This window comes from Choloepus didactylus, chromosome 7, assembly GCF_015220235.1.
Source record: "Choloepus didactylus isolate mChoDid1 chromosome 7, mChoDid1.pri, whole genome shotgun sequence".
NCBI lineage: Eukaryota > Metazoa > Chordata > Mammalia > Pilosa > Megalonychidae > Choloepus > Choloepus didactylus.
The window spans coordinates 85,316,706-85,339,962 of NC_051313.1; the positions used below are offsets into that span (position 1 = coordinate 85,316,706).

The following is a 23,257-nucleotide window of genomic DNA, read 5'->3' on the forward strand; positions in this document are numbered from 1 at the left end:
TCTTATTTAAATACCTACTTCCAATATTTCTACTTTCTTCTCTGCTCTTTCCTCTCTGTTTCTCTTCAAAATCAATGATAATAGAAGTATGAAATGTGATTTCTATCCCACAACTTTTTAAGTTGCAAATTAAACTTGTCATTACCTACTAAGCATTTTATCTGGAAATCTTGATAGTATGTCAAGTTTAAAGAACAGCTGGAGTCATAAAACTTGGGTTTAAATTGTGGACTACCATTTACTACATAGAACCACTGGAGAAATTGTGTATGTCTCTCCCAAGATCATTTGATTAATCTGTATGATGAAAAGGGCATGGATGTTGTGGTGTGTTAATATAAGGATAGAGGTTAAAGCACTGGGTAGAAAATTCAGAAACCTGAGAGTCATTCACTGAATGCCCTTCCCCCCTTTCTCCAACTCCATTTCCAATTTCTCTAAACATTAGCTTTGTAAGGCTTCTCATATACATCCTTTTTACATATGGACATGACATGGATTCTGTTCCAGGCCTTTAATTTATCCATCTTACTCATTAAAATAGTCTCCGAAATTTACCTCACTGAGTCTTTCCACATGCCAAAGTATCCTACTTTACACATCTGAACATGTCCCTTCCCTGCTCATAAACAAATATAAAAAACCATAAAAATCCCACTTATTTTATATCAAATCCAATATAGTCTCCATAGTCTGATTTATAAGGCCCTCCAAATATGGTCCAAACCTACAATTAAAATCTTATCTTGTTACATCACCTAACCCATTCCAATCCTTTTCTGCCACTACTGTTACTTAGTTACTGTTAATTGCACCTTACTCTTCAATCTTTATTGCCATTTAGTATTTTAATCCACCTTGCATAAAATTCCCCAATTATCCCTTACTATTAATATTACTGTTTTTTAAACAAGTAATATTTTAAATTCAATTTTATTGAGATTGTTCACATACCATACAATCATCCAACATGCACAATCAATTGCCCATGGTACCATCATACAGTTGTGCACCCATTATTCCAGAAAAAAAATAAACAAATAAGAAAACTCATGTTCCCATATCCCTAACCCCTCCCCCTCCATTATTGACTCATGGTATTAGTGTAGTACATTTGTTACTGTTGATGAAAGAATGTTAAAATACTAGTAACTGTAGTAATAGTTTGCAATAGCTATATTTTTCCCTATATACCCCTCTATTATTAACTTCTAGTTATAGTGTCAAACATTTGTTCTAGTTCATGAAAGAGATTTCTAATATTTGTACAGTTAATCATGGACATTATCCATCACAAGACTCACTATTTTAAATCCCCATATTTTAACCTCCAACTTTCCTTCTAGTGACATACATGACTCTAAGCGTCCCATTTCCACCACATTCACACACCATTCAGCACTGTTAGTTATTCTTATAGTAACGTGCTAACATCATCTCTGTCCATTTCCAAACACTTGAGTTCAACCTAGTTAAACATTCTGTTCATAATATGCAACTGCTCCCCATTCTTTAGCCTCAGTCTATATCCTGGTAACTTATATTTCATGTCTATGAGTTTACATATTATAACTATTTCCTATCAGTGAGACCATACAATATTTGTCCTTTTGTGTCTGACTTATTTCATTCTAGATAGTGCCCTCAAGGTTGCTTCATCATCCCATTTTTTGTTTTTGTTTTTGTTTTTAAGATGGCTTTGTTCACCCACCACACATTCTGTCCTTACTAAACAATCAATGGTTCCCTGTATAATCAGGTATTTATGCATTCACCACCATCATCAATATCTATGTAAAGACATCATTTCTTCCACAAAGGAGGAGGAAGAGTCGAAGAAGGTAGAGAGATGAAAGGAAAAGAAACTGAAAGAGAGAAAGAAAAAATGACAGCTAAAAAGCAACAAAAGGAAAAATAGGATTAAACTAAAGGTCAATAAAAGAGCCAGGCAACATCATCAATGCCAAGAGTCCCATATCCCTCCCTTATATCCCCCTCTTACAGGCATTTAGCTTTGGTACATTGCCTTTGTTACATTGAAGGAAGCATAATACAATGTTTCTCTTAACTATAGTCTCTAGTTTGCATTGGTTGTATATTTTCCCAAGTACCACCACATTTTTAACACCTTGCAAGGTTGACATTGATTTGTTCTCCCTCATGTAAAAATATATTTGTACATTTTATCACAATTGTTGAGCACTCTAGGTTTCAATGAGTTGTACAGTCCCAGTCTTTATCTTTCCTCTTTCCTTCTGGTGTCCCACATGCTCCTAACCTTCCTCTTTCAATGATACTCACAGTCATCTTTGTTCAATGTACTTACATTGTTGTTCTCCTGTCACCCAAAATTGTGTTCTAAACCTCTCACTCCTGTCTTTTCCTACCTATCTATAGTGATCCCTTTAGTATTTCCTATAGAGCACAAACTCCCTTATTGTCTGTTTCTCAGAGAACATTTTACTCTTCCTCATATTTGAAGGACAATTTTTCTCAGATATAGGATTCTTGGTTGGCAGTTTTTGTCTTTCAGTATATTAAATATATCACACCACTTCCTTCTTGCCTCCATGGTTTCTACTGAGAAATCTGCACATAGTCTTATCAAGCTTCCTATGTATGTGACGGATCACTTTTCCCTTGCTGCTTTCAAGATTCTCTCTTTGTCTTTGATGTTTGATAATCTGATTAAGTGTCTTGGCATAGGTTCAGATCTGTTCTGTTTGGGGTACACTGCACTTCTTGGATCCATAATTTTGTGTCTTTCATAAGAGATGGGAAATTTTCATTGATTATTTCCTCTATTATTGCTTCTGCCCCCTTTCCCTTCTCTTCTCCTTCTGGGACACCCATGACACATACATTCATGCACTTCATGTTGTCATTTAATTCCCTGAGATGTTTCTCATATTTTTTCATTCTTTTTCCTATCTGTTCTTTTGTGTGTAGGATTTCAGGTGTCTTGTTCTCCAGTTCCTGAGTGTTTTCTTCTGCCTCTTGAACTCTGCTGTTGTATATCTCCATTGTGTTTTTCATCTCTTGTGTTGTGCCTTTCATTTCCATAGATTCTGCCAGTAGTTTTTTCAAACTTTTGATTTCTACCTTATGTTCACCCAATGTTTCCTTTATGTCCTTCATCTCTTTTGCCATATCTTCCCTGAACTCATTGATTTGGTTTTTTATTTGATTTAGCATATTTCTTTGGAAATTTTTAATTGACTGTTTCATTAAAGTGAAACAATATCTCAACTGTATCTTGATTGAGGTGTAAGTTTGTTCCTTTGACTGGGCCATGTCTCTGCCCTTCCCACTATATCTTGTAGTCCTCTGTTGTCTAGGCATCTGGTTACCCCCAATCAGATTTTCCCAGAACAGAATGGGTTCAGATCTCAGAATGGGGTTATATTCAGTTTCTCCCTGAGGATGTGTCTTAGAGGTTGACAGACTTTCCTGTGAGGTCTCTAGCCACTGTATTTTCCTTACCTGCCCAACAGGTGGTGCCTGTCAGCATGTCACTCCCAACTGGTATAAAGAGGTGTGGCCCCTTTAGTTTCTGTTTTGGCTGTTTTCCCCCAGGCTCTGGTGTCTGAGTTCTGAGGGGAGGGCAGGCCCTTCAGCTGGGCCTCACTTCCTTCCTCTTAGAGGAGATACACCCCTTAGGGAACTATCTTCAGCATTTTAATAGTTCCTTTGTCTCTCTGGCTCTGTCAACTCCATCCCTGTCTGGGTCAGAGCACCGTTAACTGAAAATGGCTGAAGCTCCACTGAGCCACTCAGGTTGAGAGAGATAAAAGGGGAAAAAAAGCCCCCTTTCAAAGCCAGTCCATGCCCCTCCAATTTCACCCATTGGTCAGATAAAGCACTTGGTCTTCTGAGCTCCCCCTTGCAGGGCACAGGTATTTTTCAGCTCTCTAAGGTCAGTCTCTAAAAGTCTCCATATTTTTTTTTTTCTTTTTTAAATTAATTTTTTTCCTTCTCCATCAGCCCCACCTACTCTCCACTGGGAGCAACCTCTGGGTACTCTGCTGCTTGTCTATGTTTGTAGCTTACATTCAGGAGTCTACATTTGTTAATTAAAACCCCAGTTGAAGTTCAGCTGGGCTATATTCACTTGCTCAGAGAGTGCTGCTTTCTACCACTGCGAGGTCTTGCAGCTCAACCAGCACTGGGGGAGAGGGATCCCAGCATGGTTCTGCAGTTTCTATTTACAGATTTTATGCTGTAATCTCAGCCTTTCCACCCAATCCAGGTTGGTGTATGATGTGTGGACCATCACGGTTGCCCCCCAGCAGTTACTCCAGATTATTTACTAGTTGTTCCTGGTTGTTTATTAGTTGTTTCAGGGAACTAACTAACTTCCACACCTCTCTATGTTGCCATATTAGCTCCTCCCTAACTAGTAATATTTTTAAACAATTTCTTTATTCCCTGTTGCTTACTAATCATTGCTTCTTGCATTCTAATACTGCTTTTAAGGTGTATTTTTTTTGTTGTTTCAAATTTTTTAGTAGATATTTTAGTAAGATTCTGTGAATAGTAACCCTCTCAACCATTCACTTCTTTGAAAAAAAAAAATACACTCACCTTTCGTCAGCCTTTAAGCTAAGGATATTTTATTCTCCCATAAGTAATTTGAAGATGTGATTTCATTGCCTCTTTCATTGCTGAAGCCAAGTCTGCTGTGAATCAAATAGTCATTTCTATTTGTGGATTATTAGTCTTTTCTTTTTGGTAGCTTTCAAGATTTTTGTGCAGATTATGTTCAAGTGCATCTGCCTGTATTTTTTCTGCTTGGGACTTGGGTAACTTTTTCCATCTGAGCATCTTATCTGTCTTCAGCATTTGATAATTCTCATACACTAACTCATAGAACAGAATCTCTCTTTCAGTCACTTTATAGTCTCTTTCTGGAATTTCTATTAAACATATGCTACATTTTCTCATTCTATTCCTCATTTTCAAAGTTCATTTTTACATTTTTCTTTCTTTGTCTGTCTATTTTAATTTATGAGTAATCTTTTTTCCAAACTTAACTTTCAGGTCATTATTTTTTTCTTCAACTGAGTCTAATTGGATAATTATTCTATTCATTAATTTTAATGAAAATATTTTTTCACTTATACAAATTCTATCTTATTCCTCCATTCTTTAATTGTACTCTCAGCATTCTTTTATCTCAAATTATTTCAAATACTCTATAGTCTCATATTTTCTATTATTTTTACAACTTGCATTACTAATTATCCTGATTGTGTCATTTACTGAATCTTGTTCATGCTGTTTTCCATCATGATACTTGCAATTATTGTAAATTAGTATTCAGTGGGATTTATTTATTTTGGGGGAGTCCCAAGTCCCTGGTTTGTGAAATAGTTGCTACAGATTAGTTTTAAGTATGTTTTTAGGGAGGCAGAGAATTCAGATAGTTCAATGATCCTGGTCCATTTTATGCTAAATTTTTTATGCTTCAGGCTAGGAATTTCAGTTTCTGAAAGGCAACTTATTTCCTCCCTCTTCCTAGGCACCTTGAATGGATCACAAATATCTTAGACACATCTGCGACCTGAGATGCACAGGGTTTTTCTAGTCTTTGAGAGCAGGGCAGCAAATTGGTGCCAGATTGTTGCAGTGGCTCTGCATATAACATCACTGCTTGTGTGGGAGGCGGTCTTATCAACATCCTCATGAGGACTTTATAATCTTAGCCTGTAGCACACAGAGCTTACAAATGACCTGAAACTCCCACAGGCTGCTGAATCATCAGCCTTCCCCCACAGCTCTGGCTCTGTACCTCCTACCCCCACTCCCTTCATTTCTGGTACCTGAGGTTTCCCTGTCCTTCTTTTGAGCTCAGCTATTACTCAATATTTGAAAATATATTTTTTTCTGTAGTTTATCCAAAATTCATTATGATTTATTAGGTGTCAGCTAGGTCTACCATACTGTTTCACTACTGCTGTAGATACCCTAATACCTGTCTTAACTCCCTGACTCATGCTGTTCTATAGCTTTAAATGTGCTCCCAAAGTCCTTTTGTTAAATTGCTATCTTTCCTTTCTCCTTCACGAATTCTTTTCAGATAACTGCAATCATGATATGAACTCTACTTTCAAACCCCATAGGAGTAATATTGCTCCATCTTATTATAGTGTTTATGTTCTTATCTTATCCATTTTACTAGACCATAAACTCCTAAAGGGCTTGTACTTTCTTATTCATCTTTGTTTCCCTTGCAATCTCTAGCATATTGTCAGACACACAATAGGTACTTGCTCAAAGTGCTTATAAATTGAGTTGAAACCAGAGAAGGATTTTCTTTGTCCTTCTGAAACTATAATCTTCAAAACTTGACAAGGTAAAAACATAGCAGTCGATGATTATTTAAAATAAAAAAGTTTATAATAACTGGAGAAGTTTTACACTGAGAGAATTCCCTTTGAAAAATCACCAATTAATATAAATAGGCAAATAATTTCAGAAATTTTAGACACTATAGCTATAGTTACACAATTGTAACCTTAAAAAAGAATAATAACAACAATAATATAAAATTTATTGAGTGTTTATTGTATGGCAAGCATGGGAATAAGTGCTTTACATGAGTTACCCTCATTTGGTTTTAAAACAACCCTTTGAAGTACCATAATTATCCACATTTTACAGGTAAAGGAGCAAAGGCTTAATGAGATTAATTGCAGTCCCCAGGATCACATAGCTCATAAGTAGTAGTTGTACCAACATTTAAGCTCAGGTAGTTTGATTTGAGAGTGCATGCTCTTAACCACTACACTGTTAATACAGGTTTTATAAAGTATTATTTTTGTTACAAACTTTAAAAATGCTTAAATATTTAAGAATCATTCTCAACCATGTTTGATTTAAGGACATATCAACTTTTTTTCACAAGAACAAAGAGTACAAGAAGCAAGAGATTTGAAGTCACTTGCCAGAATGTGGAAGTATTGTCATTTATTCAAGAAGTATTCATTATTTAACAATATAATGTTTTAATGTTTGGAAAACCATCTATCAAAATCTAGAAAAGATTTTGTAGGTAGATTTTTCAAATGGAGGGGAAAATTTCCCTAGACTATATTAACAATTCTGTATCCATTGGACTGTATTTTGAAGATTCTCTTCATTTAGTCACCAAAAGTCATTCAGAAAGGTTTTATAATTTTATTAATATTTTCTTTTATAATTATGATTATCAGAAATTATGCCTACTCACATTGCAACACTTTTGGGCATATTAGCTCCAAGGGACATTTGTGTCATCCACATTTAACACTGGGTTGACAAGATCAACAGTTGAAAGAGGAGAAAAAAACAGGATCTAAAAATAGCTTGCTTTTTACAGTTCTGGATTAAGTCTCCTTGCTTTTCATATAGATAGAGTGGTGAGGATCATGGTTGAAAGAATAGGTGTGTTTCTTAAATAACCTTATTCGTTTCACTTTATGCCTCCTACTGCCAGCCACAGTGGCCTCTATTGTGTGAGTACTAAAAAAAGGTTTATCATAGTCGCTCTGTGCAAATGACATGCTTTAAACACTATATATTTATATTTTATTTTGAGCATCAACTCCTACAATCCATCTGTAAGGTATATTAAAGGTTTTCATAGTTCTAAGTGGCTTCAATTAATAGATAATTATACAAGAAACATCTTTTCCTAAAACAATGATCTAAATATACATCTTCTGCTTTAGCTAATAATTCTGTCATTTTCTTATGCCAAAGTCACTCACAGGATGATAGCATTAAATTATTCATAAATCTACTAAAGTCTCCAGGAAAGATAGAGATAGTCCTGTGTGGAAAAGAAGTCATACCCTTTTTTTCTAGGACATGCACAGTTCTTCATTTTCCCTATATTTGATATAAAGAGCTTGCATTCATCTTAGAATTGTTCGAGGACAAGGGATTCAAATTTGAAAAGATTACTCTTGCTTAGAGACAATGTAGTAGGTTAGATTTAGTCGAGAATTTCCCTGAGGAGTTATACCCGTTTGGCACAAAACCCAGGATTGTGGTTTGAATAGCATTTGGCTATAGGGGCATTGTGTACCCCAATTTCTTGTCTCAGGAATCCCTGCAGTGAAGAAGAAGATGTTATGAATTTTAGCATTCCATCAGGTATAACCTAAAAGGTATTGCTATGACAAAAACTTCACTACCTTAGTGAAGAAAACTGATTCAGGTATATACTGTATCTATTTCCCTTAAAGCGTGGAAATCTCCAAAATAAGAATGAGTGCATTGCAGATTTGCCTACCCAGTAGGAGCCAAGTAAAATCTTTCATTTTGAAGTTTTTGGCTAGAATTTATCAAAATTATAATTCTTGTGCAAAGGGCATAGGTGAGATTTCTTTTCCTAAAAACAAACATCTGGAAGTTGTTACTAATATTCCATGCCAGGGGATCAAACTAGAGCCTTATGCATGCTCCTTGACAGGAAAGCAGTAGGTGGTCACAGACTGGGACCCAGACTTTCAGAAACCTCCCCAGTAGGAGGCAGAGCCCTAAGTAACCCAGTATTTCTCAAAGGCTTTCCCAATTCTATTTCCATTTGTATTTTTGGTTCCAGGGAAATTGTATCACTCAGAATAGGCAAAGTTATGGTAAAATGACAATTCCAAAATCTCAGTGCCTAAAAACAACAAAGATTTATTTCTCACTCATACTACATATGAAACTCAGGTAAGCAGAAGGATCTGTTTATTAGAGTCATTCAGGGACTTGGGTTGTTGGCAATTACATTCTCAGGCCTGGAGATGACACAAATAACCTCAACATGCAATCAACTAGCCAGAATTACTCACATAGGGACACCTAAATTCAAAAGGGTAGGGAAGTACAATTCACCCTTGTGCCCAAGAGAGGGAAATCAGTTATAACCTAAAACGGTATGTCTTACGATGCTTATGGAGATAATAGTCATTTTATTTCTTTGCCCCTCTCTCACTCTATTGCATTCACCCATCAAAGCTTCAACCCTAGGTGGAATCTACCACAGTGCTTCTCAAACTTTAAAGTGCATACAGGAATACCTCGTTTTATTGCACTTCACTTTACTGAACTTTGCAGATTTTGCATTTTTTACAAATTGAAGTTTTGTGGCAACCCTGTGTTGAGTGCCATTGTTCCAACAGCATGTGCTCATTTCATGTCCCTGTGTCACATTTTGATGATTCTTGCAATATTTCAAACTTTTTCATTACTAGGATATCTGTTATGGTGATCTGTGGTCTGTTGATCTTTGATGTCACTATTGTAATTGTTGGGGCATCGTGAACCATGCCCATAGTGGATGGTGAATTTAGCTGATCAATGTTGTGTGTGTTCTGACTACTCCGCCAACCAACAGTTCCCCCAATTCTCTCCCTCTCTTCAGGCCTCCCTATTCCCCAAGGAACAATAAAAATGAAATTAGGCCAATTAATAACCCTACAATGGCATCTAAGTGTTCAAATGACAGGAAGAGTTGCACATCTCTCACTTTAAATCAAAAGCTAGAAATGATTAAGCTTAGTGAGGAAGGCATGTCAAAAGCTGAGACAGGCTGAAAGCTAGGCCTCATGTCAAAAGTTAGCCAAGTTAATAATGCAAAGGAAAAGTTTGTGAAGGAAGTTAAAAGTGCTACTCTAGTGAACACACAAACAACAAGAAAGAAAAAGAGCCTCATTGATGATATAGAGAAAGTTTTAGTGGTCTGGTTGGAAGACCAAACCAGTCACAACATTTCCTTAACACAAAGCCTTATCCAGAGCAAGGCCCTAACTCTCTTCAATTCTATGAAGGCTGAGAGAGGTAAGGAAGCTGCAGTAGAAAAGTTTAAAGCTAATGGAAGTTGGTTCATGAGGTTTAAGAAAAGAAGCTATCTGCATAACGTAAAAGTGCTAGATGGAGCTGCAAGTGCTGATATAAAAGCTGCAGCAAGTTATCCAGAAGATCTAGCTAAGATAATTGATGAAGGTGGCTACACTTATTTAACAGATTTGACAGATTTTCAAAGTAGACAAAATAGCTTCATATTGTAAGAAGATACCATTTAGCACTTATATAGCTGGAGAGGAGAAGTCAATGCCTGGCTTCAAAGCTTCAAAGGACAGGCTGAATCTCTTGTTAGGGGCTAATGCAGTTGGTGACTTGACATTGAAGCCAATGCTCATATACCTTTCTGAAAACCCTAGTGCCCTGAAGACCTATGCTAATTCTACTCTGCCTATTCTCTATAAATGGAACAATAAAACCTAGATGACAGCACATCTGTTTACAACATGATTTACTAAGTATTTTAAACTCACTGCTAAGACCTTTCAAAATATTACTGATCATTGACAACGCACCTGGACACCCAAGAGCTCTGGCGGAGATGTACAATGAGATGAATGTTGATTTCATGCCTGGTAACACAACATCCATTCTGCACCCAAGAATCAATTTTGTAACTTTGACTTTCAAGACTTAACCATTTAAGAAATACATTTTGTAAGTTGATAGTTACCACAGACAGTGATTCCTCTGATGAATCTGGGCAAAGTGAATGGAAAACCCTCTGGAAAGGACTCACCATTCTAAAAGCCATTCAGAATATTTGTGATTCATGGGAAGAGGTCAACATATCAACATTAACAGGAATTTGGGAGAAGTTGATTCCAGCCTTCATGGATAACTTTGAGGGTTTCAAGACCAGTGAAGGAAGTCACTGCAAATGTGGTGGAAAGAGCAAGTGGAGCCTGAAGCTGTGACTGAATGGCTGCAATCTCATGATAATACCTGAATGAATGAGGAGCTGCTTTTTATGGTTGAACAACGAAAGTAGTTTCTTAATATGGAATCTACTCCTGGCAAAGATGCTATGAACATTGTTGAAATGACAACAAAGGATTTAGAATATTCCATAAACTTAGTTGATAAAGCAGCAGCAGGGTTTCAGAAGACCTACTCCAATTCTGAAAGAAGTTCTACTGTGGGTAAAATGCTATCAAAGAGCATTGCATGCTACAGACAGATCTTCTGTGAAAAGAAGAGTCAATCAATGCAGCAAACTTCATTGCTATTTTATTTTAAGAAATTGCCACAGCCATCACCACCCAGATCAGTTAGCAGCCATCAACATTGAGGCAAGACCCTCCATCAGCAAAAAGATTACGACTTGCTGAAGGCTCAGATGATGTTCAGCAATTTTTAGCAATAAAGTGTGTTTAATTAAGGTATGTACATTGTTTTTAAAGACATAATGCTACTACACACTTAATAGATCACAGTTTAGTGTAAACATAACTTTTACATACACTGGAAATCAAAATATTCGTGTGACTCTTTTATTGTGATATTCACTTTATTGTTGATGGTCTGGAACCAAACCCACAATCTCTCTGAGGTTTGCCTGTATAAATCACAAAGGGAACTTTTTAAGATGCAGATTCTGATAAAGTGTGTCTGGCTCAGGGTCTGAGATCCTACATTCCAAATAAGTTCCCAGGTGTTGCTGCTGCTGGTGATACTCAGAAAACATTTTGAATATCAAAGCTCTTACCAAATGCCTTCTCTGCACTTGCATCTAAGTAGTTCCACTTTGTTGGAGAAAACTCACAACTAAACTGGCTAAATATATACTAAGTTCTTTATTTCAAACTTCAGATTGTACTCAATGCAGCCTGGTAATCTTATTATATTTCTCTAACAGGCTTATCTTCATTCTCCTGAAAATAACTATTTCACACGGTTTCATCTCTTCTGATGACCCACATCTCCTCTTAAATGCTCATTCTTAGCTAATGATCTTGCTTCACACTTAATGGAGAAAAGAGAATCCCATCATGATATCTTCACTGCACTCATTTCCCCCAACTTCTTTCCTCCAGTTATAATGCAGCAAGTGTTGCATCTCCTAGTAAATCCAATGCTTTAACTTTGGCTTTAGGTCTCAGCTCCTTGTGCCTTCCTGGATTTTCTTTGATTTTCTTATTTTTCTCCTAAATCCTTACCATTTCCATTTCTATTGGATCACTTCTTTTAATGTAAAAAAGTGTTTCAACATTTCTCATTTAAAACAAAAAAAAGAATACAAACACCTTCCTTGACCTCTTATCTCCTTCTAACTACTACTCCATTTTTCTACTCTCTTCCATGACCAAAATCTAGAAAGAGATGCAGTCTTTCTTTACTTCCTTACGTCTTATTCTTTACGTTGATGAGTCCCAAAGTTATAGTTCCAGTCCAGGAGCTAGAGTCTGAGCTCATGACTCCAATATCCAACTACTTTCCTGGTATCTATTATATAGATTGTGTATGGCCTATTGAACTAGTAAATAAAGCTGTTGTTACCTTCTTCCTTCCCCACCCATCCCAAGGTATTTGTCATGGTTTTACCTTCACATCTTAGGAATGACAGCACCATCAATCAGCCAAACATATTCATCCAACCTTAAGAAAAGATACCATCATTTCTCATCTGGATTATCACAGCAGGTGTCACAGTTTCCAGTACTGCCACCCTATAGTTACTCTCCATGGAATAGGCATATGACCATCTTTAATTACATTGAATCACATCACTCCTCTACAGTTAGTGGCTTCTCACTGCACTTATAATGAAATTAAAAATTCTAACAAAGACTTTTAGGACCCAGCTTAAATATTTTTTCCTACACAGTTCTCCAACTTCACCTCATGACACCCTTCCTATGCATTATCTTTCAGTCACTAGATGGCTTTTCACTTCCTAAAAGACCTCAAGTTATTTCATATGCTGTACCCTCTACATGGATTGTGATCTCATTCCCTGCCAAACTCACTCCACTCTTTGCATGTCCGAATCCATCTCATGTTTAGGTCACAGGTTCAAATGCATTCATGGAGACGTCACTGACTCTCTTATCAAAAGTAGTGTCCAACAATTATTCCCTATGTTGGCAACTTACATGTATCCTTCAAAAGATCACATTATAATTAATTTATCTTCTTTTATGTCTACTTTATTTTCTATGTATTGTGTGTGTTACAACCACATTGCATCCCCAGGCCTTACACTATGCTTGGCACATAGTTGAAGCTCAGTGAATATTTGGAGAATTAATTAATGGACAGTTGAATGGATAGATGGATTGATGGATGGATGATTGAATAATAAGGTACAGATTTCTATGTAATATTTTTTCTTTGGTATCAGCCTAAATATAATTCTCTGCACAATTATGTTCTATTAAATCATCTATGAATAAGTTTCAGTTTGATGAATTTCAATGTCTAAAATTCAATCTTATATTTTTTCTCTAAGTCTCATTAAATATATACTCTGGGAGAAGCTTAAAAATCTCCTGAGTCTATATGCCTAAATATTTTTTTTTTCTTTATGTAATACAATGAAAATTTACTTATTTGGTAAAGTATACTAGTTTATGTAAGGCCAACGTTTTTGCTACCACAACTAGAAAAATCCATTTAATTTAAAAAAGGCATCAGAGAGCTGTGGAAGCAATAAGGGCTAAAAGAACTAAATTTCCAGAAAGCAGGGAACCTTTCTGAGGTAACCCAACAATTTCAGCCAATTTTATTTCTTCTCCTGTCAGGATTTGCTAACTCTGGGCAAGAAGTGAGAGGTAGGCAAGACCCAGTCAGAAGGCCTCTGGGGCATAAAGGGAAACTTGTGTTTTTTTCATTGCCTGGGGCTGGAGAAACATACTGGAAATCTGAGGGGCCATAAATACCTTGTGGGATTTTTCCCATGAGACATTTGCAGAGTTTCTGGGTTGTGTAGGAAGCTGAGGAGTTAGGATGAAATTTCTAGAATGCAGAGTACAGTTTTGCCCAACCTTCTAAGTGCTTTGGAAACAAATTCCTGCTGAGGAAAGAGTCCAGCTTTAAACACCCAACGGTTCCCCTCTCAAGACATTTACTGGATTTGAAGTTGCTTGGGCGGAAAGCTGTGCAGGGAACCTCTGAAGGGTATAGCTGAATCTTCCAGTTTCTCAGGGTTGAGGGCATAGGCACATATAAGGCTCTCTATCCAAAGCCAAAAGAGCCATGCTGAAGAAGGGAGGTGGGGTGGGGGTAAGCAAAGGTGGTCTTACTAAAACCGCAAACCAGACCCAACCCAGTTCTATCCCTGACTGGACTAAGATATTAACCCCCCAATGAACCAAGGGAAGGGGGAATGTTTTCTGGTCAATGATAACATTGTCTGAAGACTCTACATTTCTTTTTAACACAATATCCAGAATTCAATAAAAACAAAATTTCTAGATACGCAAAGAGGTCAGAAGATACGACTGATAATTAAGAGAGAAAGACAAAAGGCAGATCCATGGCTTATCCAGATAGTAGTTAGCTAGCATGGACTTTAAAATAACTATGGTTAAACTGTTAAAGAAAGCAGAGGAAAAAATGAACAAAAATAGATTAAATGATGGAGAAGTCCAAAAGAGTTGGAATCTTTATAAAAAGAATAAAATGTATGTTCCAGGAATAAGCCAAATCCAGCCCACCTCCTGTTTTGGAAGATAAAATTTTATTGGAACACAGCCATGCCTGTTTGTTTATTGCTCATAACTGCTTTCATGCTATAACATCAGAATTACGTTTGTATGACCTGTGAAGCCTAAAATATTTACTACCTGGTCCCTTACAGAAAATACATTAAATTAATATAATTGAAAAACTTTCACAGGTATAGCTGGAAACTCAACAGGAATTTATGAAGTATGCTGTAAACATTGACATATGAATTGCTTGGAACATATGAACTGCTTAAACACCTACTTCTAAATATATATTTTTTTTCTTTCAGCTCCTTTGGGGTAGAGATCATTCAATAAACGCAGGCTATCATTATTTGCTAAATACCTAGTGAAGTCATAATTTTATTCAGGACCATATGTTAAGAACTTTGGAATTATGGAGTTGAACTCAGATCCCCAAACTTTAACATGTGGTCCTGAATAAATTTAAGAGACTTGGAAATTTTACAGGAAGTAATGTTCTTCAACATTTCTTTGGCACTGTTGAATTTTGCAATGATTATCTGGGTTCTGAGGGTGAAGGCTCTAATAAAATTTTGGAGTTTGGCAACAAGAATGAAAAAGCTGTCTGGTCTTATGTCTTCAGTATTTAGAACAAGGGTGCACACATTGTTCCCAGAATGGGACACATAATTACATATATATATATATACATATATGTGCCAAATAACTAGTAATAATGACAGCTCACATTTACTGAATGCTTATGGACTGGTAACAATCCCATTTAATTGCTTAGGTGTCCCTCCCCCTCCCAACTGGTATTTTTTTTTAAAGAATCCCATGTGATTATAATATTCAGCCAGGATTGATAACTACTGACCAGGCTTCTCTTTGCCTTCCCTGTCACTTGCTTATGTTCCAGCCATATTGTACTACATAAAGCTCTTGGAACAGGTCACTCATGTCTCTCAGGTTCACTCAACTCTGCGTAACTGCTGCATATTTGAAAATTAAAACCATCTGCTAGATCCTTTGTCTGGCTGGACCAGACAAAGCTCATTTAATTGCTCATTGAAGAAACAATGAAACCACCACAATTTTTTGGCTCAAAAAACCAATGCTATGATGGCTATTGTTTTCATTCTTTCCCCTAGATGAGCTACAATTGAAAAATGTATCATGCAATGTGCTGAGCATTTGTGCGATGAGATGGTGGCCACAAAAGTGTGATGTGTGAGGAATTTTCTTCCAATGGAACAAAATTCATACAGGAATTAGGGAATATGGGTGGAAAATAAAGGAAATATACCCCCCCCCTTTCTCTCTCTCTCTTTCTGTCTCTTCTAATAAAGGGCCCACAAAATTAGAGTAAAGTAGGAAAAACTAAAGTCCTTAAACCAAGATTCAAGGTCTTTGACACATTCTTCCCACAAAGTCTATGTTTTGATGACTAGTGATGTTATTGCTCTAATTTTATATTTGTTTTTTTGTTTAATTAAAGTTTGAAGAATAGAAACAAGTGTTAAGTAGCAACAACTTAAAAGAGGAACATTTATATCCAGCTCTCCATATTTTCATATGGAGGAAATTCCATTAGACCAATATCTCCCTTTCTTGGCTTCCCATTACTCACTCCTCCCCAGCAAAGGAGGAGCGACTCAGCTTCTTAATGAATTTAGGAGAAAGGATTGGTATGCTTTGTTCAACATCTTTTGATTTAGATCTGTCTACCTTCAGAGAGCATACATTGTGTGTACAACCATGTGTTTGTGTGTGTACATGTGTGTGTGAGAGAGATAGAGAGATAAAGAGACAAATATAGAGAGAGCAAGATGGAGAGAGAAATAGAGATAGCAATGGAGAAAGAGAGAGAGGAAGACAGTGGCCGTGACTGACCAAATGGTACCACTGACCAGGTAGCCCACTGGCCACAATATTCAGTTATCTTCTCCAAACCTAGCTATGTCAGTAATAAGAGATGATACATTTAATTTACCCTACTCCAGTGCCTATCTCTAAACAGGTTGTGAAATTATTTCTATCTTGCATGGTGTAAAACTGAGAAAAATACCCAAGAACCTGAGATGAAAGATTAACATATGGAAAAAAATGAAATTTCCAATAATCCCATAATATTTAGCACTTGGATCCTCTACCCTCAATTTTTTTTCTTTTTTACTGTGAGTACGTTTTGTCTGTGTGCTTGTATCTTTAACAACATTTGGATCATAGTGTTTGGTTGTGTATCTTACAAGGTTTCCGAATACAGTTCACTAGTACTAATTGAAACTGTTCAAAACTACTAAATAATTTCATAAAGGGATGTCAATTACTCCATATTTCTACTTATTTGGGGGGTAGGAAAATTGCACATGAGGGATAATACAATTTTTTTTTATGTGCTTACAATTCCTGAACATTGTCTAGGGTATCACCTACTCAGAACCCTCCAGCAACCTCTGACCCAAGCACTTCTAATAAATTCCTACTGATAAGAAAAGAAATGGAGTCATTCTTTACCTATGCTTATCATTGTGTTAGGTACTAGAGAAAGGAAGATAAAATGTATTTCCCACCCTCAAATAATTTAAACTAAATGCTTAATATGACAGATTAATGATTTTATATGTCAAACTGATTACCCCATTCTCTCAAACTCAACTTGTTTATAATTATGAAAGTTCATAGAATGTGTTCAACTAACATTTATTGATGAAAAAGTTTCATTTCAAACTTAGTGTATTGCTGTAAATTTATGAAGCAGGTATGTACATATATACTGTAATCTATATGTTAAAGTGTTGGAAAATACAGTTTAAAATCTATTTTAAATAATTATCTGGAATAGATATTTAATATTTAATGAACTTTATGGTTAAAAGGGGGAAGAAAATTAAATCTCCTAAGGAAAATACAGAACTTAAGTGTTGAAATGATAAACTCTATGAGAGGAGAAAGAGCTGTTTCCAAAATGTTTTAAAAATTTGTGGGAACTGGGATCGTTGTATATCACAAGACTATCTGGCTTTGCTCAAATAAAGCATGGCTTAGAAACGCTACAGAAGGAATAAGATGATGAAAAGAATTTGGTCTCATTTTTATCTCCATTTGACTTTGTAGGGTAGAAATGATGAGGCTGATGTTTTAGGTAAGTATCATTTGAATGATAAATTGGTCCTGCATTTTCCTGAACATGTAAAGAAGATCATGATACCTAGGGAAGCACAAGATGTGTATAAGCATCTTTGTATTTATATCTAAACATAATTTATGTGTCAAAATACAAATTATTTCTATCTATATCTATCTACTCACTTATCTCTACATCTATCATCTATCTATATTTCTATCTAGTATATGTATATATATACATATATTTCTATTAAGCTATATTATCCATATGTATATCTCAGCTAATAATATGCTGAGTTCTAAATTTTTATATTTAGAGGATTTTTTTGTAACTCAATGCATTTTCTGCAAAGATATTAATTCTTCACAGTTATATAGCACTATTCCAATTTGCAAACGTTTTCATATATAGTGTCTCATCTGCTTTTCCTCCAAACCTCCTGAGATGCTGAGATGGTGGTACCAATTCCACTCTGCAGATAGGAAGCCAAGACTTGAGTGAGAACATCTAACTTTTCCCTAAGGACACCCAACCATAAAATGGTGCCCACAGAATCAAAGTCAAGGATAGTTTCAAATCAAACCTCAGAAGGTAAGTATGGCCTTGAGAAAAGAGATTAGGATTTGGAACAATTGTACCTAGGGCATAATTTTCATTCTTTGCCTCACTTAAGTTAACTGCTCCAGGGTAGATCTTCAGTTTCTTTCTGAAGCAGAAATACCCAACTTTCAGGTTCTTGTGAGAAATGGAGCTAATTTTATAAAAGTGCCCAAATGAGTGCCTCATACTTTTTAGGAGCTGAATAAATAGAGGCTGCTTTTTATTTTACAATATCATGCATCTGACTTATGTAGCAAAATTAATGTGGGCAGATACACATTGGCTGAATAATTTCCACTGGATTCATAACTCAAGATTTCATTTCTTCTACTTCACAAAGTATTTTTGCTTTCCTCCATTATCAGATGGGCTATACTCAAAGAAAGCAAACGTACTCATTTAAATATGTACATACAAAACACTAAACTTAGAAAGTAAAAATTTCTACAAAAAGAGTGACATTATTCATTCTTAAAGAATTTGTAAGGATTGTCTTAGATTATGATTTACTTTTCCATGCAACTGTTCCCATCAATTACCATTACTAAAAGAACTGATTATGGATATATTTAGGATTAAATTAAACAAAGTCTCATGTCTAGAAGTAGGGGAAATAAAATTCATTAAAAAATTAAATTCATAAGAAAATTTTTGCTTGTATGTAATTCTGACATATAATGGTAGGAGCTATTGACAGCTATTAATAAAATATTTACATTTCATGTTCTCTTTCATATTATGAAACTATGTCACTTATTACATTTAAATAACAGAAATAAGGCTCTCTGTAGCCAAATAATCATCAAATTGAATAGATTTGGTATGTAAGCATATAAGAAAGTATTTAGTTTTCAGATTAAAATAATGCACTTTCTTGTTTTTTCAGATAATCAAATAAATAAGAATCCCATTAATTGTTAAGCAGTGTTATTGCAAAAGCTACTTCTATGTCCACAAATAAGAATGTTCCACAGATTTTTTTAAATTATGTGTATTTGTAACTGACAGTAAGAAAATTAAAAGAAAACATAAGCATAACAAAATTTAAAGGCTCTAAACTAAACATTCCTGCCAGTGTCCAAATTTTCATTTGGTTCATGCTTATATTGTTTTCTATACCCCTCAGTGTTTATTCACGCATGCATTTCCTCCTGTCAGGAGAAAATGACAACAGTCTCTGATAATGACAATGACTTGTGTTTGTAAAATTCCAAGCAAAATTTAATTGCATTCAAAAGATTCAAACATCATACCCTGAATAATTCAATGGTGTGTGGGAAAAGAGGGGATATTTTTGGAAAATTTGACCCATGGGATCTTTTGCAAGTAATTAATTTTCTCTGGTCCAATAACATGTTTTCATGTCTTAATTTCAAACTGCCACAAGAAATGTGATACTTAAATGATGCAACTTTATCATTTCCCAGCTACTGAAAAATTAAAGAATTTAATTTAAAAATGTAAGGTATATATTGAAATTAGCATTATTTACTATTGAAACAACTTGTATAAATCATGATATATACTTTGACTTTTACAGATAAAACCAAATAGCAAATTTTACTTAAGCGTTTCCCCTACTAGATGAATGATACTTTCATTTAAATAGCAGGATCCATAAAACCCCAAATCCTAGAAATAAAACAATTTAACACTGACTTCTCAAAATTACCTTTCCGTCACATCCCTTTTCCTTCAAGCATTTTTTTCAGAATTTTACTGATTTGATTGTAAGCAGAAGGCTAAATTCTCTCACAGCTATCATTAGCAAAACATAAACAGAGCAAGTACTAAAGCTGGCTTTGCACCTACTGAATGCTGCAAGTGTCTGTACTCATTTGATATGCATCTTGCAAAGCTCGGCTGTTCCCAGAAGGCCACTCCATGAAGACTGAGAGAGCAGCGTCTGCTAGTGGTGCCTGTGTGTCACAAAGAACAGAGAGAAGTTTTATAACAGTGATGCTAGAAGGCATCACATAATTAGGAGACAGGCTAAAAATGGGGTTTGTACTTTCATTTTTTTTTTTTTTTTGCTTTCAGAACATGCATATGAATTTGTTATTTTGATTATTCTTATAACGCATATTAGTCACACTGAAGAGCTATTTCATCAGCTATATTTTCTAGGTCTTAACATTGGATTCATTTATGAAATCCTTTACTAAAAGAATTTCATTAATTGCTAGCAGGGTAGACTTATTTATAGACATAGGACAAAAACGTGACTTCATAAGCAGATGTAGCATGTCGGTCTTGGATGGCAATTATCATTTGTGTTTGGGTGGATCATCCTACTGTACCTGTGGCATTTAGAGGACAGTGATTGAATGCCAAGTCGCCTGCTGGAGTCCTTTTCCACACCATCGACATCAGATAATCCTCTGGGCATATTTCATAAGGTGCTGCAATTTAAAACAGAGGGACTTGAATGCCAGCAGTGTTTGCTTTTTTTTAAATATTGGCAATAAATATTCCTCAACTGTGTCCCTAACCACAGAGCTCTTTCCTTTTTGTTTAAAATTCATTACTTACTGAAATGTTAGAAACATCTTCATAAACAAAAAATACCAGGTTTCATTTCATTAAATTCAAAATCTTCAGAGACATGCACTTTCTTTTAAAAGTGCCTGCTATATAGGCTTTGTAAAAAGTCATTTAGATTTGCCTATATATTGAACAATACATTCAAAGTTATAAATAGAGCATCTTTCCAGTATTCATGTTTTGAGATGTTATACAATAAAGTGATTTCCAATCCAAAGAAAGCCATATTAAAATTACTAACTATAAATGTTAAAGGTAAATAAACTGGAATAACTAGAAGGAAATACCTGAAACTGCTGAAGAGCAACTCAATAGCATTGATTTTGGAAGACAACTGTATAACTATATACCTTACATGGTATGACCATACAATTGTGAAAACCTTGTGGCTCAGACTCCCTTTATCCAGTGTATGGACAGATGAGTAGAAAAATGGGGACAAAAAGTAAATGAATAGGGGTGGTGGGGATGGGATATTTTGGGTATTCTTCTTTACTTGTATTTTTATTCTTGTTTTAATTTTTAATTTTTTAATTTTTTGGGGGAAGTAATAAAAATGTTGAAAAATAGATTTTGGTGATGAATGAACAACTATATGATGGTATTGTGAACAACTGATTGTACACTGTGGATGATTGTAGGGTATGTGACTATATCTCAAAACTGAATTTTAAAAAAAGGTTAATAAATATGAGAAGTAAAAATATGTAACTCTTTATTCCTTCACCCAAGAACAATGATTTTCATTTATACTGCATTATATAAAAGTAAACTGGTTTGATCTTTTTGCCTTAGTATTTTCCAAAGTTCAATTTAATTATTGAGGCAAGAAATTTAAAGAGGATTTCAAGAATAACAAATGTATATCAGAAATAATTTAATGAAAAGTAGAAGAATTAGCAAAATAATGATATCTATCTATATTGCATTAAATCTGACATCTAATCCCAGATCAAAGAAGGTAATCATATCTCCTCTAGACACACCTACTGTTGCACTTGTCACATCACATCGTCATTTATATGTTCATATATTTGTCTTCACTGCCTACCTGGGATCTTGTTTAGGTCTCCTCATCTTAGTTTCATTTGTACCTAATAGTGTGTCTGGCACTCAGAAGTTGCTCAAACTTGAAAGAATAGACTAGCAAATATGTGAATTTATATATATATATATATAAAATTACCTAAAAAATAAAGCACCTAAAAAATAAGTAAATACCTAAATAAATACACACATGACTTCCTGAGAGACATTTCTTCTTTTAGAGAATCTATACTATTTAAGTCATGGATAACCCTAATCCTAATGATACTAATTATACCTCAGAATTTATGAACTTTTCAGAATATTTTATAGCTACTAGTAGGTGAAGAATACAGTTTGGGACATTTCAATCTTGAAATAATTATTTATAATTGCTGAAGATGAATGGTTTAAAAATGTGGGCAATTTAGAGTCAAAAATGGCATTGCAGATCACTTGTTCTATCTCATTCCTCTTTAGAGATGAGGGCATCAAGGCCCAAAAAGATAAGGCTTGCCCAAGGTGATGGATGTGCAGGAGCTGGTTGGCGGTATCGGCAGGATTGGAACCTAGAATCCCTGACTCCTCACAGCCTTCGTTTTGGCTTCTTGCATAGCCTCTTTGCTACCTTGAATTGCCTAAGATAGTCTCTCTAATTCTGAGTTAATGTATATTTTTAATCTAAGTTCTCATTAAACTGCATAGGCAACTGTTTCCAACTTATGAAGACTTTTTATGGTGCTTGGTTTAGCAGTTGATTTAAACTGCACCAGCCCCATTTTCATAAAACGTCTCCTCAAATAACCAGTGATCACCCATAAAGGCCAAACTTAATGCATACTCATCTCAATCACTACTCACTGGACTTTCTCTGCAGCACACAATACTTCGACTTCTCCCTCCTTCTTTAAAAGACTTTCCCTAGGGTCTCAGAAAGCCATTCTCTCTCAGGCCTTCTCCAAGCACTCGACTATTCTTTCTTGGTCCCATTTCCTGCATTCTCCTTTGCAGACTCACCACCGCCTTACATTTCCCTTACATTAAGTGCCATCCATAGATAATGTCAAACATGTTAATAATAGAAATAATAATCTTATTAACATTCATTGAATCCTTATTAGGAGTATTATATGCATGGACTCATTTAATCTCCTATTAACTTCAACAATCTTATGACGTAGAGACGACTACTATCCTCATTTACAATAGGATGAAGCAGAAGCACAGAGAGGTGAATTAATTCCTACAGTCAAACAGTAAATGATGGTGTCATAATAAGAATGCAAGCAGTGTGACTTCTGATCCCACACTCTTCATTGTGATGCCACAGTCATGTTTTAACACAAGCCCTCTACCAACATACCTCCATCTGTGAATTGGTAACACGTGTGTTTCTCTGATTCAGCTGCTTTTTGAGGATTTACACTGTTGTATTCAACTGCTGAGTGGCATTTTTACTTGGATATTCCAAAGAATTCTCAAA

At 35.4% G+C, this 23,257-nt stretch overlaps 1 protein-coding gene across 4 annotated transcripts in view; it reads right to left on the reverse strand.

Annotated features, from left to right (window-relative positions):
• ADGRB3 (adhesion G protein-coupled receptor B3) overlaps positions 1-23,257 on the reverse strand; it is a 772,638-nt gene that overhangs the window by 390,688 nt on the left and 358,693 nt on the right. For all 4 annotated transcript variants that reach the window (XM_037842636.1, XM_037842635.1, XM_037842634.1 and 1 more), the window contains 2 exons: positions 20,505-20,606; positions 20,017-20,123 (listed from right to left, as the gene is read on the reverse strand). In XM_037842636.1, the coding sequence (XP_037698564.1) occupies positions 20,017-20,123; positions 20,505-20,606 (209 nt within the window). The remainder of the gene's footprint in view (positions 1-20,016; positions 20,124-20,504; positions 20,607-23,257) is intronic.